This window comes from Zingiber officinale, chromosome 7B (genome assembly GCF_018446385.1).
Source record: "Zingiber officinale cultivar Zhangliang chromosome 7B, Zo_v1.1, whole genome shotgun sequence".
NCBI lineage: Eukaryota > Viridiplantae > Streptophyta > Magnoliopsida > Zingiberales > Zingiberaceae > Zingiber > Zingiber officinale.
The window spans coordinates 113,928,115-113,949,081 of NC_055999.1; the positions used below are offsets into that span (position 1 = coordinate 113,928,115).

General features: G+C 33.3%; 2 protein-coding genes across 13 annotated transcripts in view; both read right to left on the minus strand.

Annotated features, from left to right (window-relative positions):
* Positions 1-519: 519 nt before the first annotated feature.
* LOC122004684 (putative UPF0481 protein At3g02645) lies at positions 520-2,302 on the minus strand. The gene has a single exon (XM_042559534.1). The coding sequence runs from the start codon at positions 2,284-2,286 to the stop codon at positions 685-687; it is 1,602 nt and encodes a 533-aa protein (XP_042415468.1). The 5' UTR covers positions 2,287-2,302; the 3' UTR covers positions 520-684.
* Positions 2,303-7,744: 5,442 nt separating this feature from the next.
* The window catches only part of LOC122006992 (protein-tyrosine sulfotransferase-like), a 63,451-nt gene continuing 50,228 nt past the window's right edge, over positions 7,745-20,967 (minus strand). For all 12 annotated transcript variants that reach the window (XM_042562719.1, XM_042562718.1, XM_042562717.1 and 9 more), the window contains 2 exons: positions 8,926-9,096; positions 7,745-8,020 (listed from right to left, as the gene is read on the minus strand). In XM_042562719.1, coding sequence (XP_042418653.1) covers positions 7,889-8,020; positions 8,926-9,096 — 303 coding nt within the window. In that variant the 3' untranslated portion in view covers positions 7,745-7,888. The remainder of the gene's footprint in view (positions 8,021-8,925; positions 9,097-20,967) is intronic.

Below are 20,967 nucleotides of genomic sequence, written 5' to 3' on the forward strand. Positions count from 1 at the left end.
AACGAATTTGGTTTGAAGAAATTTTGAGGTGTCTAAGGCCATGAGCGAGTTTTAGCCAAAACTTGCTTGCTGATGGACCTACACTGTACAAAATTTAAAAATCATGACATAACCTAAACCAAGGGAGTCCTAAGAACCAAATGAAGGTGTTGATAAGTATGATTACCCTAGACCCTCTAATGAGCTTGTGCAAATTGTTTCAAAGTAGTGCCAACTTTAGAAACTCAGCTCTTTATCTGGGCTATAAAATTCATTTTTGATGGCATGATTATAATTTGGAGGCTCCTAGAAGTGTAATGAACTTGGCTTGACCTGCATTGTCTAAAATTTTAAAATCATGCCATGGTTTGAACCAGGGTAATCCTAGGAACCCAATGGTGATGTTGGTGGGTGATTATGATTGTTCTAGCTTAGGCCCTTTGAAAAGCTTATGCAAAATTATCTCAAGGTTGTGTCAATTTCAAAAATTAACAACTCTCTCTTTAGGCTATGAATTCCATTTTTGAGAGCATGGATACACTCAAAAGGATCCAAAGAGTGGCATGAACTGATGGACATATATACTATTTAGAATTTTAACATAGTCTAAACCAGGAAGCACTTATTTTATAAATACAAAATCACAATTTACGTATTATGAAAAGTTGATAGCAATTAGATAAATTGGAATCCGGTTCGGTTGGTTCAGTTTGACCAGAAGGAAGCACAGAGAAAAACGGAGCAGAAGGCGTCCAGGGAAGTCATCAAGAGCAGCAGAACTGCAGCCGCAAACGTCAGCACCTGCCACGACCGGGACACGTATGTCCTCACGAACCGCCTGGCACGCACTCCCCACAGGCTGTCATAGTAGGCGTTCACCTCCGCGATCACCCTGTCCATCTCCCCTGCCCTCGCCGCCCTCGCCGACCGCTCCATCCCGTTCCACACCCGCGCCACCTCCTCGTCGCTCTTCATCCGCCGCCGCTCCACCACTCCCGCCTCCCGCAGCAGCCGCACGTCCTCCTTCGTGTCGATGATCCCGTTCATCAGCTCCGTGTACCGCGCGAACACCAGCGGCCCCGTCTCCGCCGTCGTCTCGTATGCCACCAGATTGCGCACCACCGCCTCTGTATTCGAGTCCATCACGATCGTCGGCATGTAGAACGTGGCCGTCTTCGCGTCGAAGCGGATAGTGCTCAGGTCGCCCTCCGTGCACGAGAACTTGACGCCGGCCTTCACTAGCTCCTCCACCGACGGGATCTCGATCTCATCGGCCGAGATAGTCGTATCGGCCGGCACCGGGGCATACGAGCTAGTCAATCCCTTGAACAGGGCCGAAAAGATTGGCCAGGGGATCTTGAGCAGCATCTCGAAGGGCTTTACGATCAGCAGATTCACAACGTGAAGCCCGGACGCGGTGGCCCAAATCGTGTCGAAGATGCCGCTGTACTCCGGTCCTGGCTTTGCTCGCTCGTGCACCGATTCGGCGACATCGATTTCACACTCGGCCTCGGGTGTGGGGATGGTGACGGCGGAGCCGTCGATAGAATTGCAGTCGGCGGTCTCTTTTTGTCGAGGTACGATGACGCGGTAGAGAAGCTGGAGGAGGTGCGCGTAGGCTTTGGGTCTGGAGAGGGCGGCGAGATTTTGAGTGGCCTTGAAGGGGGAGATGGACTTGACGAATCCGAGGAGGAGGGAGGAGAGATTGTCATCGGCGAGATGGGTATGAAACCGCAGGAGCTTGCGTAGGAGGAACAACGGGATCTGGTTCTCGAGCATGGCGGTGTCGCGGGCGATGGACTTGCAGGCGAGCTTAATGCCGATGGCCAAGCCGCACCTGGCATCCGAGAGGCTGCACAGGAACTCGAGCAGGAAGGCGGCGTCGATGGCCATCATCCACGCCAAGGTCTCGCGGTCGAGGTCGACGTGGCGGTGGTAGAAGGAACGGATGGCGTGCTCCTTGTTGGCGCAGTAGTCGACGAAGTGGTGGAAGGAGGTTCCCTGGAGGAGGAGCTGCGTTTGGTTGCGCTTGGCGATGGCGAGCTTGTAGTGCTCCATCTGGTAGAGCAGTGGGTCCCAGTGATGGTAGGGGCCGACGGCGATGAGCTGCGGCAGGTAAGAGTCAGGGCGGGCGGATGACAAGGCCTTGGGCACGGTGAAGATGGAAGGAGCATCTCGCGAGTAGAGCTCCTCGTTCATGGTCTGAAGGATGTTCTTGACGTGTATGACCCACCGGAGTTCGTCCAAGTGTTTCCTGGCCGAAGCGGCGGCGGCGGCTTCTGCAGGGGAGTCGTCCTCTTTCGTCATTGCGTGCGGACGCGCTCGGATTGGTCACTCCGCTGCATTGCTGAGTATTTAAAGCAGTTTGTTTGTTTTCCCCTTTTAATATTTTTTTACCGTTTTGAGGCCCAAATTTTCCAAGGGGCTTTGGGTTTGATCGGTGGTGGTCTATATTATTTGAAAAATGATATGCTTAAGGAAAAAAATTTAAGGAAAAGCTTAAGGATAGACACATAAAGTGATGAGACCCACAAAAAATGAAATGGTAGACCATGACTTTATGTGTCTATCTTTGAACTTTTCCTTGAGTTTTTTTCTTTGAGCATATCATTGCTCATATTGTTTACTTTGCTCAAACGACACCCAAAGTGGTACTCAGCTCCCCAAGTCCAGATCCTCTTATCCATAAAATACGAATTAGAAGATGGATCATTCTTAATCATTAATAGTAATTGTGCAATTGAGTTGGTATTCAGATTTGTATCACTAAGTGAGGGTTCATGTCACGAATGTGACAAATAACTCTATAATTTAAGGAGTCGTTCACGAATGTCAGATTTGTATTCAGATTTTTCCTTTTTTTAAAAGATTGAGAGAATCTTGTTGGATGACGGTTAGATGGGCAAGGATTTGAAAAATAATATAATACGAGTGTAAGTGGTTTTCTATAGAGGAGGTTATTGACTAAGAAAGATTATTTGTGATTCCGCTCTGAGTCTATCTTTTTATTCAGATTATAGTTTGAGTCAGAGTGGATGGTCGGAGATTGTCTAGAGGCTACCGATGATGGGCGAGTGGTTGGATTGTCAGGCACCGAGTAGGGGCAACCTATATATTAGGTCACAGAGGTTGATTGATTGATTTGGATAGATCTCACCTGTTAAACAGGTGGGGTCTATTCAAATCAACTAATAAATATAGTGGTTCATCCTTTGAATCGTAAAATGTAATCCAGAAGATTTGCTCCTATATATTAGGCCACAATTGTTGCTTTTGTTTACAAGGAATTTGTTCCAATAACATTTTATTCTAGGTTCTTGAGGAATAAGAATAGTTTCTAGAAGAATTTATACTGATATATCGCCAACAAGCTTGATGATTAAAAGAAGAATCTCTAGCTGTCGTGAAGGTCAATGTCATATTTTATATGGCCACTATAGGAAGAATTAAGCTTATAATTTATAAAGTTCAATCGATAATCAATCTTCAACAAGTCTGTGTTTTATTCATGTCTTTGAATAGCCTGTCACTCAAAAAGAATCAAATGTTTATGGTTTGTTAGTGATGATTGTGAAATGAATTGGATTCGATTATTTGCCTTGGATTCGAACAACACCTATCAAAGTGTTGATCAATTTTTAAGAATCATTATAATTTAGATAAAATTTGACCAAACAGAGAATCTAAATTAAATTTGAGATTTATCCAACCGCATTTTGAGAGTTTCAAATTAAAGGGTGCAACTACGAAGTGAAAAGTCTACTAGTTAAATTATTATTATTTTTTTATAGATCAAAGTTAATTTAATCGTTTTTAAATTTTTTATTCATCAAAATTAGATTTGATATTGAAAATTTTAATTTTCTATTAATAAAATTAGATTTTATTTTATTTTATTTTTTCCTTTGTTTCTTTTTATTCCCTGTTATTATTATGGCCTTCTCCTTCACGAGGTATTTGTGGTATTATGCGTACTCTTATTTTTTTTAAAAAAAATTTACTGTCAATATTTACCAGCAAAATAATTTTAGCTAAATAAATTTAATTAATAATTTATTAAATTTAAAATTAATAAAAATAAGATAGATAATACATAAAGTTTCTGTCAATAGATTCAATGATGAATCTATTATATACGGTCTTATTTTCTTTTATAAAAAGTTATATCCACTATTTAAGCCTGTTACATTTAATTTACAAAGTAGTAATTTAATCATTACTTTAAGACTTTTCTTAAATTAAAATTATCAATAAAAGAAATTAAAATAGTCATTAGAATATACATTAATAGTATTGCAATCATTATTATTCATTACAAATTAGTTAGTATTTTTTTTTTGGCGGGATTTAACTTTATTTATTGAATTAAAATATTCATTACACAAATATATATATTTTTGTTAACAAATTATGCTGGAAAATTTAACAAAAAAGAATTTTTATGTTTTAAATTTACAAAGAAGTGAGCTTTTGGTATAAGTTAAAGTTGTTATTGTGTGACTTAATTCGTCGCGGGTTTCAATTGAAAAAATAATCTTTTGTAAAGTATTTTTAAAATTTTATTAATCAAATTAAATATCTCGGATAATATTTTATATAAAAATATATTTTTTAAAAAAATATTTATTAATAAATATTAAAGCTTTAATTTTTTTTTCTGCTTAGGGTTTTGAATTGTTGAGACGGCTTGTGTGATTGTTGTATCCACACATGTAAGAAGATGAGATTTCTTTGTGGATCTCATGGTGTTTACTTCCCCTGCGCCGTATAGTAGTTAAACTGACCATTAAAATACATGGTGTTTACTTCCCCTGCTTAGATTAGAACTCATTAATGACCAAAAGGCAACAACTGCTATCAAGGTGTTTTGGTTAAAAACATTTATGGCCCAATAGGTCAAAATCACACCTATTAGCATCATTAAAAAATTTTCTTTCAAGGCTGTGTTAATATGTCATATAAGCACTGACACGTGATAAATCGAAAAAGTACTAATGGAGACTTATATAGATTATCAATATTTTTAAGTCCACTTTTCATTAAGAAAAATTTTTTTTGAAGTATGCTCAATTATAATTCGAATCTTAGATCTCTTAATTATTTATTAGAAGATCTAACCATTATATCATTACCTGGGAACTATCATATAGGCATCATTACCCTATGACTACTTGTTAGATCGAAAATATAGCTAAAGAGGGAGGGTAAATAGTCGTTCAAATAATTTAGGAGAAGTTTCAAATTAGTTGGCACCTCCAAAATAATATGTTACCTAGCAAGGTAATTAGAATTAAGTTTAAAAAGGACAAAAATTTAACTTAAAAAATAACACTGAAGAAGTTTTGGATGATAATAGGTTAGGGAAGCTTTGTCTATGCATGTCTCGGAAGATATGACTTCGACCTAGTGCATTTAGCTTAGTGAAACTAACTAAAGCTACCTCTTACCAATCATAGCTGGTTAGACTAGAGTTTTGTTATTAAGTTCAGTGGATAGAACTATTTGAAAATTTTTGAATGCATGATTACTCTAATGATGTCCAGGTGACTCACCATAGCTCAGAATTTATCCAAAGATTACTTATTTGTTGAACCCAAAGCAAACTTGAATCTAACATAAAGTTAAACATAACCCTAAAATTTAACCTAATTTATCTCACAACATTATAGGATTCCCTAATTGAAAATATAAATCGGGTTAGATGACTAAAGATTTAATTCAAATTCAAATAAATTAAATTAAATTAAATTTAAACTTAATTTAATTTAATTTAATTTAAATAAATCCAATTAAATTCAATTAAAATTAAATTAAATTAAAATAAATTCAAACTAAACTAAAATAAATTAAATTAATTAAATTAATTAAATTAAATTAAAATTAAATAAGGATTAAATTAAAATTAAAAAAGGATTAAATTAATTTAAACTAAATTAAATTAAATATCAATATTAATTTAATTAAACACCAAAGTCATAATGGAATTAAACATATATTAATTAATGTATTTTAAAAATATTTTAAAAATTATTTTAAATTTTTTTTCCTTTAAAACATTATCTTAAAAATCCATTAAAATTTCTTTTTAAAAATATTTTCAAAATTCTTTTAAAAATCCTTTAAAAAATTCTTTTAAAAATTATTTTAAAATTCTTTTAAAAATTCTTTAAATTTTTTTTAAAAAATCCTTTAAAAAAACACTTTACTTAAAACTTAAATCTTTATTAACAAACGATCAAAATTAAATTAACTTAAACTTTAAACTCAATTAAGCAATTAATAAGTAAATAATTAAAATTTAATTGTTTAATCTAACCTTATTTAAGACTTAACTTAATTAGTACCCTAATTTAATCAAATTAAAATATTAACTTTACTCTAATGCACTTTAAATCAAACTTAAATTTATGAATTAATTAATGTTTAACCCTCATTTAACTTAATTAACTTTAATTTCAAAGTTAATAAAAAATCTTAACTTTACTTTAATCAACTCATAGTTTATAAAGATTGACTCAAATTGAACCTTAACTTGTTTACTAACTTTAACAAATTTAATTCTGAATTAATTCAAACTTACAACTTAGTTAATCCTAAATTTTAATCAATAATTTGTTTAAGTTAAATCTAATTAAAACTTAAAATTAATTCAATTAGTTAATATGAAATGTAAGTTGTTAAATCAAACAAATCTTAAATTATTGAATTGAGTCAAGTAAAAGTTAATCAATAAATCATTGATAATGATTAACTATTAATAATAAATTATTTCATTTAACCTAAAATTTAATTTTAATTTAATACTGAAAAATTTCTCTTTAAATTTTCTTTTAAAATCTTAGTTAGAGAATTTTTTTATACAAGTGTCTTTAAAAAGTCCTACTTAGAAAATTTTATTGGAAATTAATTTGAAAAAGAACTATAAAATATTTTTGAAAAGTTATTACATTTGAAAATCTTACTTGCAAAATTTCTCAAAATATTTATTCCTCCCTCAAATAAACCTGAACTTCTGTCCTGTTACAAAGTTATTTAAAATAATTAGTATTCAAAATTCTTTAAATTATCATAATTCTTTTGAAACTTGCTTTTGTTTTGGACTCGAAGACCGGCCATTTTATTTTTATTTTGTTTAAATTTAGATTGAATCGAATAGAACTAAAATGAAATAGCCCCTCCTTCATTGTCAAATTTTGTCAGGATTAATATATAGTGTTCGCAGGGTTTGCTATCTTCGACTTGCTAAGGTCGCCATGATTGTCAAATTTTGTCAGGGTTTATTAGTGTTCGCAGCGTTTGCTATGTAGGTGCATTTTCATGCACCGAATCTGTAAATGCACCTGAGCTCAGGCCTTAAGGAAAGAATAGATTTGGAAGCGCTACTTACTCTACTCCAGTGGATCAAACAGTGTAGAGAATCATTATTCAAAGATGAGTGAAACTCAACTCGCAAAGAGACTCACACATCTCTTGATATTTATATCTTCAACTGGAATTAATTTGTTCCATGGAGAACCAATTCAGTCTATTTCTTTGCTGAATTTTGAGCTCCCAGTAGCTTTGGTTGTGTATAATCCTGCATAGTTCTTTACAGTTTGCATACTTACCAAACAAACAAAAAATAAATGATGTAAATTTCAAAGAGTAACTGCCATGATCGATTCAAGAGGCTCCAAAAATTTGTCAAAGAATGAACCCCAATAAACATATCTACTACGATAACTAGGATTATCAAAGAAACATGCATAAACAATAGAATATAATAGATCCTAACAAACACGTCTACTATGATAACTCCAATAAACAAATTTTAAGTGTTATGATCACAATTTCATATTTGTAAAGCATTTCACAATCCATCTCACATCTCTCATCTGTTATGGTATAACAAAAAAGCATGCCCTTGTCATTATTTCTTTAGTTTAATTTCGTTTCTTTTTCTTATAAAAAGTATGACAACGATGATAATAAAAAATGGAATGATTAAAAAGTTCCACCAAAAGCATCCATAAAAGCTGCCACAACCTTCTCTCTGTATTTCCTGCAGAATCGTTTTTTAGAATTAGCATTTATTTGAAGAAAAATATTCTTTTGATCATTAAAATTTAAGTACAAATAAAGACAAATGTTGTGAGAATCCAGAGTTAAAATCATTCGAGAACAGAAGGTTAACAAAGGATGAAGAAATTCTAAGTACATAAAGATTAGCGAAAAAATATTACAAGACGAACAATTTATTTGGTGAGTAAAAAATAATTGGATTACCCACTTTAAACAAATGTGAAAGATGGATAGAGAACCTAATGCTTTCCGGTTCTTGCTCAATATGCCTTAACAAAAGCAACACCGAATTCATCAGTGATATGAACATTGATTACTTGGAAGCTTGTATCTGCTTATCATACATAGGTTTTAGAGTATGTTTGAAAAGTTTTCTAAAGGTGTAAAGAGGATCAAACAAATTGACGAACCAAGATTGAGCTTTGGTTATAGATGGGTCAACCAAAATTTGAATTTGGTCAACTAAAGCTCCATTCTCAAAATTTGAAGAAGCAATAATATTGTAACAGCATGAATTTTGAAGAAGCGTGACACACATTTTGAAAACTTTCTTCTCAACATGGTACCTGTACAAGGAACTATGGCTAACAGCATCTACGATGAATCTTATAACTAACCGTTTCAGATGTTTGAAAGGTTTTCTAAAGGCATAAAGAGGATCAAACAATAGAAGAACCAAGATTGAGCCTTGGTGATAGATGGGTCAACCAAAATTTGAATTTGGTCAACTAAAGCTCCATTCTCAAAATTTGAAGAACAAATAATATTGTAACAGCATGAATTTTGAAGAAGCATGACACAGACATTTTGAAAACTATCTTCTCAACATGGTACCTGTCAAAGGAACTATGGGTAACAGCATCTACGATGAATCTTATAACTTACCGTTTCAGCCAATAGGTCTCCCTTCTGCTGCAACAAAGCATCGTCAGCATTCTGTATCATATATTTCTTTTGTTGCGTGAATATAAGTTGAGCATGTTTGTAAAGTGCAACATCAAGAGTGTTCAGATCCTGGATTTTCTTCAGAGTTTTCTTCGGGACAGAAAGACGTGCCTGCAAATCCATTTTCTAAATTGATTAGCATACCATACATGATATGATTCATCCAATTATTTTTCCGTTTGTATAAAAAAGAGATTCACAAAAGAAAGTACTGGGGCTTAAGAACACAACTCTTTTGCATGACAGGGAAATGTTTCAGGATTAGAGTGTTACAGGGTAAAAGACTCTCATTACTTAGGTAGTTCCATCTAAACGAAATAAATGGAGAACATTACAAGGCATGTCCTTGATACTAAAAATATTTCCACTGTAATTGTACTCCTCTCTAAGCTGGTTTATATATATTGTAAAAACTGTCTCATTAAAAAATACATTCAATTCAAGGCCTTCATACAAAACTGTATGACAAGTTTACTAGTTGATAGCTGGAAATCGACAAATGAGGTGATGCTCTCTCTCTCTCTCTCTCTCTCTGAGATAAAGTGAACTAATCTCGTGCTTTGTTCTCTCATGAAACACTAGATTGGGGCTATATTGTGGCAAAGGTGATAACTCTCACCCCGGGGCCCCTCCAAGACTGCCCCAAGCACATTGGAAGGGAGAAATCACGGGAGTCATTCGGCCAACCAAGCAACCTCCTAAACTAGATTGGGGGTATATGCATGATAGCTTGGTTGCCAAAATAGAGATTCATTAGCTTTATATGAGCATGTTCCAATTGGATCACAACTATTTAAATTAGATAAGCTCACATTTTATTAGACATGACACTATACTCTACCTTTGCACTTGATCTGCCTACAATAGCATGTTTCTTACTCTTCTATGAAATCAAGTTACCTGCTTGCATAATTGTGGATCATCTATAGAATTTGTCAAAGTTATAAAAGTACCCCATAATCTAAAGATAATTTAATCACAAAACAAAGACCTTTCTTTATAGCATTCTTGAGGTATCAAAAAAATTCTAATTGAACACATACATTGGTTTCCAGAATCTGATGGATCATAGTGACTCCAAATGAGATATCATATCTTAGATCTTATAGTAATAAAATAGTTTAATTCTCCTAATAGTCTTCTGTTCTTTTATGGATCAATTACTAGTTCACTTTATCTTTCTATTAATCTAAAAAATTAGGATGCATAGGGGTGTCAACTAGTTTGGTCTATCACATGCTCTACTCAAGTGTATCAAGTATATGCAAACCAATGAGGTACTTGAGGTAACCCAAGTTTAGTCCGAAAATGCTATTGAAGGAAGTATTCCAATTTTGTGATCCTAAGAATCATCACATGATGAAAATGTCATGCACATGGATAATAAGCAGGATGTCTTCTAGAATGAGATAAGATGAAATACACAATGATCTATGAATCTCCTAGTCATGTCATACAAAAAAAGACTAATACTAAAACTTTTTAAACTAAGTCCCCGGAGAGTGTTTCATTCCCCCACATCTCTCTTAGATGATAGCTAATTTTGTGGAGATACTTCTACTGCATTTATGTAACATTCCACTTGTTCTTCTACATCAATTCATGACTTAACCGCCTTTAAACATGTATTTGGTAATGTTCACTCATTTTCTACTCTTACAAACTTAGCTCACCTACTAATGTTATGCTTGTCAATAGTTTTGGCAGCAAGAATTAGGCAAGCCACTATTACTAAATTGTTATTAATTTTCCCTAATTTTTACATGTCTGATTTCCTATTGTCAACAAGTTTACTAAATTTTTAAATTGCTAAAGTCTATAGAAGTAACTTTGTTTCCATTTAGGATTAGCAGGCAGGTAGACAGGTAAGGTGAACAACATATAGCATAAGTCATGAAATTTATATTGACTAAGTACACCACTTCCATCTACTCTTGTGGTTGACCCTTCTCAACATTCTCAGCAGATCTATAGTCGTCTTGGACATTCAATTTTTTTAAAACCTCAAAAGACAGTTTCTAATTTGTCTTATACTAAATCTTTTGAGTAAATATCAATTTTGAATACACTTGTCAATTAGGATATAGACATTTCATTTATATTTTCCAATATTATCCATAAATGTTCTTCTACATCATTTTAAGTTTAGCCGAGTTTGTTCAAAATTTGATATTAAATACATTGTTATATTCATTGATGCCTATTTAAGAATAATTTTGCTTTTCTTGATAATATAAAAGATTATTACAAAGTTGATTTCACTTTTTCTTCCTTTCCTTTCTGATGAGAGTGCTAAGGAGTTATAATGGTAAAAATTCCCTCACCCCTTTCGATTTTTTATCTCTTGCAAAGGTTTATTCATTGGTTATCTTGTCCATATAATTCTCACAAAATGATGTACCTTAAAGAAAAAATTGTCACTTGATTAAGACTACTTGAACACATTATTTTGCGAAGATATCGTTCTTACATGATCCTATCCTATAAACTATATGGTATCTTCTATTCTTCATGATAAAGCTCCCTTTATTACTCTGTTTCAACACAATTATATCTGTCTCTACCCCAAAGTCACTGGGTGTACTCATGTTGTCCACAGCTTCTATTATAATTGAGATAGCAATAAGGGTGTCTTCCTTGCCTAATATCATTTCAAAAATGATTGTTGCTACTACCTAAGTAACAATGTCTATTTATCTTTGTTGATGACACCTTTCATTCCACTCTATTCTTTTCAAACTTCTCATCAACTTCAGAGTCTGTGATTGAGGTTCCACCATTGTCCAACTTATTACCTCCATCATTACCTTTAATTGTAGGACAGTTAATACCAAAACCTCCATAATTGAGAATATGTGGTAGTTGAGATCCAACCTATGGCAAGGCTAAAAGTTATCTTCATCAATATTTTCAAATTAAGGATATTGGTAAGCTAAGATATTTTCTTAGCATAAGAGTGCCTAGCTCAAAGTGAGACATTTATAACTCATAAAAAAATGTGTATATATGCTCGAGAAAGCTAGTATATTGGTGGCTATGCTAGCTAACCCTATGGATAAAATGACAACATAATCCTAAGACAGATAGCCATTGACAGGTTTAGAAAAATAAAAACCTATTAGGAAACCAAATTATTTATATGAACAAATATATCATTTGCAAAGAGTGTGATTAGTTAATTTCCTTTCAGAAGGTAATCTGATTTCTTGAAAATGTAAGAACCAGTGTCGTAACCACATCAGAACAAAGGTGGGTGTAGAAGTATGATCCTAGCCATATATAAGATTATCTAGGTTAAGCAGCTAATAAACAAGCTGGGAAATGCTCCTAAAGAACAAACAAAATTATATTGTGATAATCAACCTCTCATGCACATATTTCTAATCAAGTGTTCCATGAGAGAGCAAAGCACATCAGAGATTGATTGCTATTTTGTTACAGAAAAGGTGTGACATCATTACATTAGTTCTAATGGCCAATTAGCGACTTGATAATTAAACCATAAAATGTCCTAGGATCTATAATATGTATCGTGTGCTAAGTTCATGATGTTGGTGCGGTTAGCACTAACGATTTAACCCAGGTTTTGATGAATGACAAATAGGTTAAGTTAGTTTTGTTGTTGTCTGACACTTTGATCGAGTGTGCAGGAGAAGTCCAGCTAGGTCGACGGGCTGACCGGATAGCTGGCGAGAAGTCCAAGCGGGTCGACGGGCTGACCGGACGCTTGGCAAGAAGTCCAGACGGGTCGACGGGCTGACCGGACGTCTGGCAGGTAAGTGAGGTAAGTCACTGGAGGGGAGTGACTGTGAGGACGCGTTCCCGGGAAGGGGACATTAGGCGTCGATCCGGCTTAGATCCATTTCGGATGTCTAAGTCGAGATCGTGACTAGATTCCGGTCTCGGAAAGACGGAATCTAAGTCATACTCTTTTTATCCACCTGTTGAACTTTAACTGTGCTAACAATCTGTTTTACAGGATGTATATTTGCCTCGGACTAACTTTGTTTTGCAGGAAAAGGGAGTTTTCTGAAACAAGGTGGTCCGGGCGCCCGGAAGGCGAATTCTATCCAGCCGAGTCGTCGCCACGTGGAGCATCATGGTTTGAGCAGTTACGTCACATTCCAGGTGCCCGGAAGGAATCCAGGCGCCCAGAACAGCATATAAAAGAAGCCCCAGATAGGAGCTTCAGATCAATCAATCAAGCTGAGAACTCTTCTGCTGCTGGTCTTGCTGCTCGACATTCAGTGCGACGCCAACAAAGCTCCGACACTACGCTCCGTTCTTTTCCTTTTTTGTCGGTATTTGTTTTTAGTTTTCATTAGCATTCCCTGTACGGTTCTTTTGTAATCATCATTTCGAATTGCTAGTGATTGCCCAACGAAAGTGGTCAAGGACCACGGGCCTTCGAGTAGGAGTCGTCACAGGCTCCGAACGAAGTAAAACCATTGTGTCTATTTTACTTTTCCGCTGCGTTTATACTCTTGTTTTTCGAATCGATATTCACCCCCCCTCTATCGAATCTAACGGTCCTACAAGTGGTATCAGAGCAGGTACCGCTCTGATTTGGTGCAACCACCAATCAGACAGGGGGTGAATTTTTTTTGGTTCGATTATTAATTTTAAAACTGGTGTTTCGTTAACTTAATATTTCTCTAATCAATTTAAATTAGTGCAACACGAATCTATTTTTTTATTTTTCTCTTCCCGCACTACTAATCCAAGACCAAGTCTTGGAATATTTTTTTGGTTATTTACCTGTCCACAGAATGTCCCAACAAGAAGGATTCAGCACAGTACGACCTCCACTCTTCAACGGGGACGACTTTCCATACTGGAAGAAGCGCATGGAGGTCTACCTCAAAACAGACTTCGACCAGTGGATGAGCATTACGAGACCCAACAAAATTCCAGTGGACAACTCCGGGAATCTAGTGGATCCTGAAGACTGGACAGCAGATCTGAAGAAAAAAGCATCAACAGAAAATAAAGCGATCAACACTCTAAAGTGCGGATTGACAAGAGAAGAACTGAACAGAGTCGGTCCACACAAAAACGCTAAAGAGCTATGGGACAAGTTGATCGAACTGCACGAGGGAACGAGCGACGCTAAGGTAACAAAACGAGACCTGCTTCTAAATAAAATTTTTAATATAAAAATGCAGGAAGGAGAAACAGCGAATCAACTACACGCGAGGATCAAGGACATCCTCAACAGGCTTCATGCGATAGGCCACCAGATGGAGAACAGAGACTTAATAAGGTACGCATTAAACGCCTTTCCACGTAATAGTTTGTGGGCATCAATAGTGGATGCCTACAAAATTTCTAAGAATCTTTCTAACTTAAAATTAGATGAGCTTTTCTGTGAATTAGAATTACACGAACAAACTAATGCTGGAGCCGAGAAAGGTATAGCTCTATTGCAGTTCCTCCAAAGAAAAGAAAAGCAAGCCTGAATTTGAAGAAGAATCGACCAAGACTCAAGACGAAGAACACCGGTGAACTTGGTAAGAAAAATGTTCACCAGAGAAAGAGGAGCTTCAAAAAGGACCTTCAAAAGATCAGCTCTCCTCGAACAAAAGAACGTGACTTGCTACTGCAAAAGGGACATTACAAGAACGAATGCCCAAAATCAAGTTCGACAAACCAAAGCCAACCAAAAGAAGGCACTCAAAGCAACGTGGGACAACTCCTCGGACGAATCGGAGGAAGAAGAGCAGAAACATCTGATGGCCCGCGAAGCCGAAACAGAAAATGAGTCGGAAGATGAAGACGGGTCTGAACCCGAAACAAGCCACGAGTCCGTACTCGTTTCCGAAGGCTCGAATGAGGTATATTTTAATTTAAACAAAAAGTTTTTTAGAATCATTTCTTGTTTAAATAGTAAATTAACTAAAGTAGAAAATGAAAACAAATCACTTCTTGAGGAAAATCAAAACCTCAAGGAACAATTAAAGAATTCGAATCCAACTCAAGATCTAACACTTGAGGAAGAGAATTTATCATTAAAAACTGAAATAAACAATTTAAAGGAGATGTTAGAAAAATTCACAACAAGATCAAAAAATTTAGACTTAATCCTAAATAATCAAAAAGCATGTTATAATAAAACCGGACTAGGATATAAGTCGAATTCAAATAAAACTTTCAAATCATTAATAACCCAATACAAGTCAACCAATCTAGCTTGGGTTCCGAAAGCGTGTCTGACCACGCAAGTAGGACTTAATCAATATTATATACCTAAAGAAAAAATACATTATATAAAAGTGTATAAACCAAACCAAAAACCAAAATACAAACCTAAATCAAATTCAAAATCTAAACCGTTTAAAAATCAACAAAATTATCACCAAGTTAACTATAACTATAAAAAGAATCGACACAAGCCTAAAACCAAAATCTAAATTAATGGCCAATAATTGAGGCTCGAATAGCTGGCACCTCCAAAACTAACCTACCCGACAGGGTAACCCAAAACAAACTAACCCGGCAGGGTAATTAGGATTAGTTAAAAAGAGACCAAGTTTAACTTGAATTATGGTACTGGTGAAATTTTTGGATGATAGTACGTTAGGGAAGCTTGGGCATCGCATGTCTAGAAAGATATGGCTTCGATCTGGTGCATTTGGCCAAGTGGAACTGACCGAATCTACCCTTAAATGAATCCTAACCAGTTAGACCAAGATTTAGTACTAAGTTCCGTGGATAGAACTATTCGGAAAACCTCGAAAGGTTGGTTACTTCTAATGATGTCCATGTGACTCACCAAGCTTAGAAGTTTATCCGAAGAATGCCTATTTGTGGAAACCAAAACTAAATCTGAATCTAACACACGTTAAACCAAAACTCCATAATTAAAAATCCAATTTCATCTCACGAAATCATAGGATTCCCTGATTGAAAATATAGATCGGGTGAGATGAATAAGGCTTCAAAATTTTAATTTTAAAACTTAAAAAATTATTTTCAAAATTTTAATTTTAAAAACTTAAAAAAAAAAAAAAAAAAAATTATTTTCAAAATTTTTAAACTTAAAAAATTATTTTCAAAATTTTTAAACTTAAAAAATTATTTTCAAAATTTTATTTTTAAACTTAAAAAAAAAAAAAAAAAAAAATTATTTTCAAAATTTTTAAACTTAAAAAATTATTTTCAAAATTTTATTTTTAAACTTAAAAAAAAAAAATAAAAAATTATTTTCAAAATTTTTAAACTTAAAAAATTATTTTCAAAATTTTATTTTTAAACTTAAAAAAAAAAAAATTTATTTCAAAATTTTATTTTTAAACTTAAAAAATTAATTTCAAAATTTTTTAACTTAAAAAATTATTTTCAAAATTTTATTTTTAAACTTAAAAAATTAATTTCAAAATTTTAATTTTTAAACTTAAAAAATTATTTTCAAAATTTTAAAACTTAAAAAATTATTTTCAAAATTTTTAAACTTAAAAAATTATTTTTAAAACTTAAAAAATTATTTTCAAAATTTTATTTTTAAACTTAAAAAAAAAAAATTTTATTTCAAAATTTTATTTTTAAACTTAAAAAATTAATTTCAAAATTTTAAAACTTAAAAAATTATTTTCAAAATTTTTTAACTTAAAAAATTATTTTCAAAATTTTTTAACTTAAAAAATTAATTTCAAAATTTTAAAACTTAAAAAATTATTTTCAAAATTTTTTAACTTAAAAAATTATTTTCAAAATTTTTTAACTTAAAAAATTATTTTCAAAATTTTAATTTTAAACTTTAAATCCTACTTACTGTAGGAAACCAAGTGGATTTTGGACAGTGGTTGCTCCAAACATATGACTGGAGATCACACCAAATTCACTCAACTTACTTACAAAAGCCTTGGAAACAACGGCAAACTCAAGGTAATTGGTATAGGTAATATTGAATTAAAATTAGACTTTATAATTACAAATGTTTTACTTGTTGAAAATTTTAAATATAATCTTCTAAGTATAAGTCAACTATGTGATACTCGGTATAAGGTCAAATTTCTATCTACAGAGTGTTTAATCAAACATCTAGATAATCCTACCATAAGCCTAAAAGGCTTTAGAAAAGACAACATCTATGCCATCAACTTAACCATTTCTACCATTAAATGTTATTTAACACAAAAAGAAGAAACTTGGTTATGGCATAGGAGGATGTCTCACACCAACTTTAGAAATATAAGTAAACTAAATGAACTTGTAAAAGGCTTACCAAAGTTGCCTAACTTAGATTCAACCATATGTAATGCTTGTCAACAAGGCAAACAAACTAAATCAACCCACAAACAAACAAATCAACCACAAACTAACTCAATCTTAGAACGTCTACATTTAGACCTTTTTGACTCCCATGGAGTCAAATCTATAAATGGAAACTTATATTGCTTAGTAATTATAGACGATTATTCTAGGTTTACTTGGGTCAAATTCTTAAAACATAAAGATGAAACTTTTGAAATTTTTTCAAATTTTTGCAAACAGATTGAAAACAAAAAAGATATTAAAATTAAAAGAATTAGGAGTGACAACGGGGAATTTAAAATCACCACTTTAACAGTTTTGTCTAGAAAGCGGTTATCATTCATATCCTAAAACCCCAACAAAATGGAATTGTAGAAAGAAAAATAGAACCTTACTTGAACCTTCTAGAAATGTTAAATGAGTATAACCTACCTAAATACTTTTGGGCGGAAGCTGTTAGTACAGTATAGAACAACAATAAATAAAACTCATAACAAAACGTTCTTCGAACTGTTTTATAATAAACAACCAAATATAAAATATTTTAAGGTATTTGGGTGCCCAGTTTTCATCTTAAATACAAGAGAACACTTAGGAAAATTCACCTCTAAAATTGAAAATGGAATTTTTGTAGGATATTCCCTAAATAGTAGAGGCTACAGAATTTACAATAAGATTACCTTAAAAATTGAAGAAACTACTAATGTAAAGTTTGAAGAAACTAAACAAGACATAGGATCTACACAAACACCTGAGTTTGTTCCAGAAACCAACCAAACTCTAAGTCATGAAGAAGAGGAACAACATCAAGAGAATCAACCTCCTAGAACAATAAGGGTTAACCCAAATCATCCAATTGATCAAATAATCGGTGACCCAGACTTAAGAGTTCAAACCAGATCATCCTTTAGAAACCTAAGTCAAATTTCATTAATTTCAAAAATTGAACCCAAAACTGTGGATGAATCCCTACTAGACCCAGATTGGATTATAGCTATGCAAGAAGAACTAGCCCAATTTGAGCGTAATGAGGTCTGGGACCTAGTTCCACCACCTAAGAATAAGAAAATAATAGAAACAAAATGGGTATTCAGAAACAAACTAAGTGAAACTGGGGAAATTACTAGAAATAAGGCTAGGCTGGTTGCCAAAGGATTTAGTCAAGTTGAAGGACTTGACTATGATGAAACATATGCCTCAGTAGCCAGATTAGAATCCATTAGAATGTTACTAAGTTATGCAGCCCATAAAGGGTTCAAACTATACCAAATGGATGTTAAGTCTGTCTTTCTTAATGGACTAATAAAAGAAGAAGTTTATGTAGGTCAACCTCCTGAGTTTGAAAGTCTAGAACACCCTGATTATGTATTTAAGTTAAAGAAAGCATTATATGGACTTAAACAAGCACCCAGGGCATGGTATGAAAGGCTAACATCCTACTTAACATCTAAAGGATTCAAACAAGGTCAAATTGACCCAACCTTGTTTGTTAAATCATTGAATTCAAACATATTTATTGCACAAATTTATGTAGATGATATAATATTTGGTTCAACAAATACAAATTTTTTAGAGGAATTTATTAATCTAATGGAAAAAGAATTTGAAATGAGCGTAGTAGGAAAATTAACTTATTTCTTAGGATTACAAATCAAACAAACAAATGAGGGAAATTACATTTATCAACACAAATACACTAAAGAATTACTTAAAAAATTCGGAATGGAAAATACAAAAGAAATAAAAACACCTATGGCAATGAACACAATCTTAGATAATGACCCAAATGGAAAATCAGTTGACCTAAAATATTATAGGAGTGCAATAGGTACTATACTTAACTGCAAGCCGACCTGATATTTTATTTGCAGTTAGTATGTGTGCACGATACCAAACTTGTGATAAGGAATCCCACTTGACACAAGTTAAAAGAATTTTTAGATATCTTAAAGGAACAATAAATGTAGGAATTTGGTATCCTAGAACCAATAATTTTGAACTAATAGGGTATTCTGACTCAGATTATGCTGGATGTAAATTAGACCGCAAGAGCACAAGTGGAGGATGTCAATTATTAGGTTCATCACTTGTTAGCTGGTTTAGTAGAAAGCAACATTGTGTTGCTCTATCTACAACTGAGTCAGAATACATAGCTATAGGTGAATGTGTTGCACAATTACTATGGATGATGCATACTCTAAAAGATTTCAACTTAAACATTACAAATGTAAAAGTATTAATTGACAATATAAGTTCAATTAACTTAACCAAGAACCCTGTGCATCATTCAAGAACCAAACATATTGAAGTTAGGCACCACTTTATCAGGGATCATGTTACTAAAGGTGATATTGAACTCAAATACATTGAGTCCAAATCAAATTTAGCTGACATTTTCACAAAACCACTCCCTGAAAGTGAGTTTAGCAACTTACGTCGAAAATTAGGAATGTGCTCAATAGACTAGGATTTTTTAAAAATTGTTTTCAAAATCACTCTTTTCAAATTATAAGTCAAATTTGTTTGTTTACAAAACTTTCCATTTTTAGATTTTCAAAAACAGTTTTGGCCTTAGACTAGTTTTGAATCCTTAGAAAGCATGTACCCATAGGACTAGTTTTTGAGCATCTCACCAACACCTTAGGTTTACCTTGCTTGTGTTTGACAAACATAGAAAGGGGTGAGATGCATAGGCAAACTGTCTGGACTTAAGATGCTTATTTCAGTGCATCAGCATAAGTCTGGACGTTAAATACAATTCAGATATTAATCGATTAAGTTCATCGGTCAAGTCAAACACTGACTGGTTATAATTAACTTAATCTGACTAACCAAGTGAAAGCTACTATCTTCTGATAGTTAGTTAGTACCTAATTGGTTAGACAGCTGGTTAAAGATAAGTGTCAAGTTCAGGGGGAGAAATTAATGTGTGTTTGAAAAATGTTTTTTTACATCTATGTTAAAACTAACTTATTTTTAAAACACCAGTTTTCAAAAAGTTAAATTTAACTAAGTTTAATCCCACCTAATTTTTAAACCTGATTTTAAAAGTTGAATATTGCAAATTTAAACTTATTCAGTTTTGTAACATATGTTTGAAAATTCAACTTTCCAAACTTAGCTTTTATCAAATTAGCCTTAAAAATTTATTTTAGCAAAAATTTTACTTCTTGAAAAGTTATTCTTACTTGCTTAATTTTTGCTTTGTTTTGAAAAATCAAAGTTGAAAATTTACCTTTTTGAAAAGAAAATGTTACTTAAACATGAAAAGTAAATTTGAAAAACTTGTTTTGAAAATTTTTACACGCTTGAAAAGTTACACTTAATTACCTTTAAATTTATACTTTTCAAAATTCAACTTGTCTCCCCCAAGTCAACTTGACTATTTTTTTAACTTGATGTTAAAAATTGTACTTTTATCTTTCAATTTTTGAACCAAACTTAGATATGTTTCAAAATTTGATTACCTTTTACAGTAACTCTTCACTATGATTGTTTACCCTTGCTTATTTTTGATGAATGCCAAAGGGGGAGGGTTAGGTGGTTAAGTTAGCTAAACCAGAATTGAAAATACAAACTAACTTAAAAACCACATAAATGCATGTTGTTTCTTGCATATGTTTTCACTAACTTAACCAGGTTGTCATTCCATCAAAAAGGGCGAGATTGTTGGTGCGACTAACGATTTAACCGAGTTTTGATGAATGACAAATAGGTTAAGTTAATTTT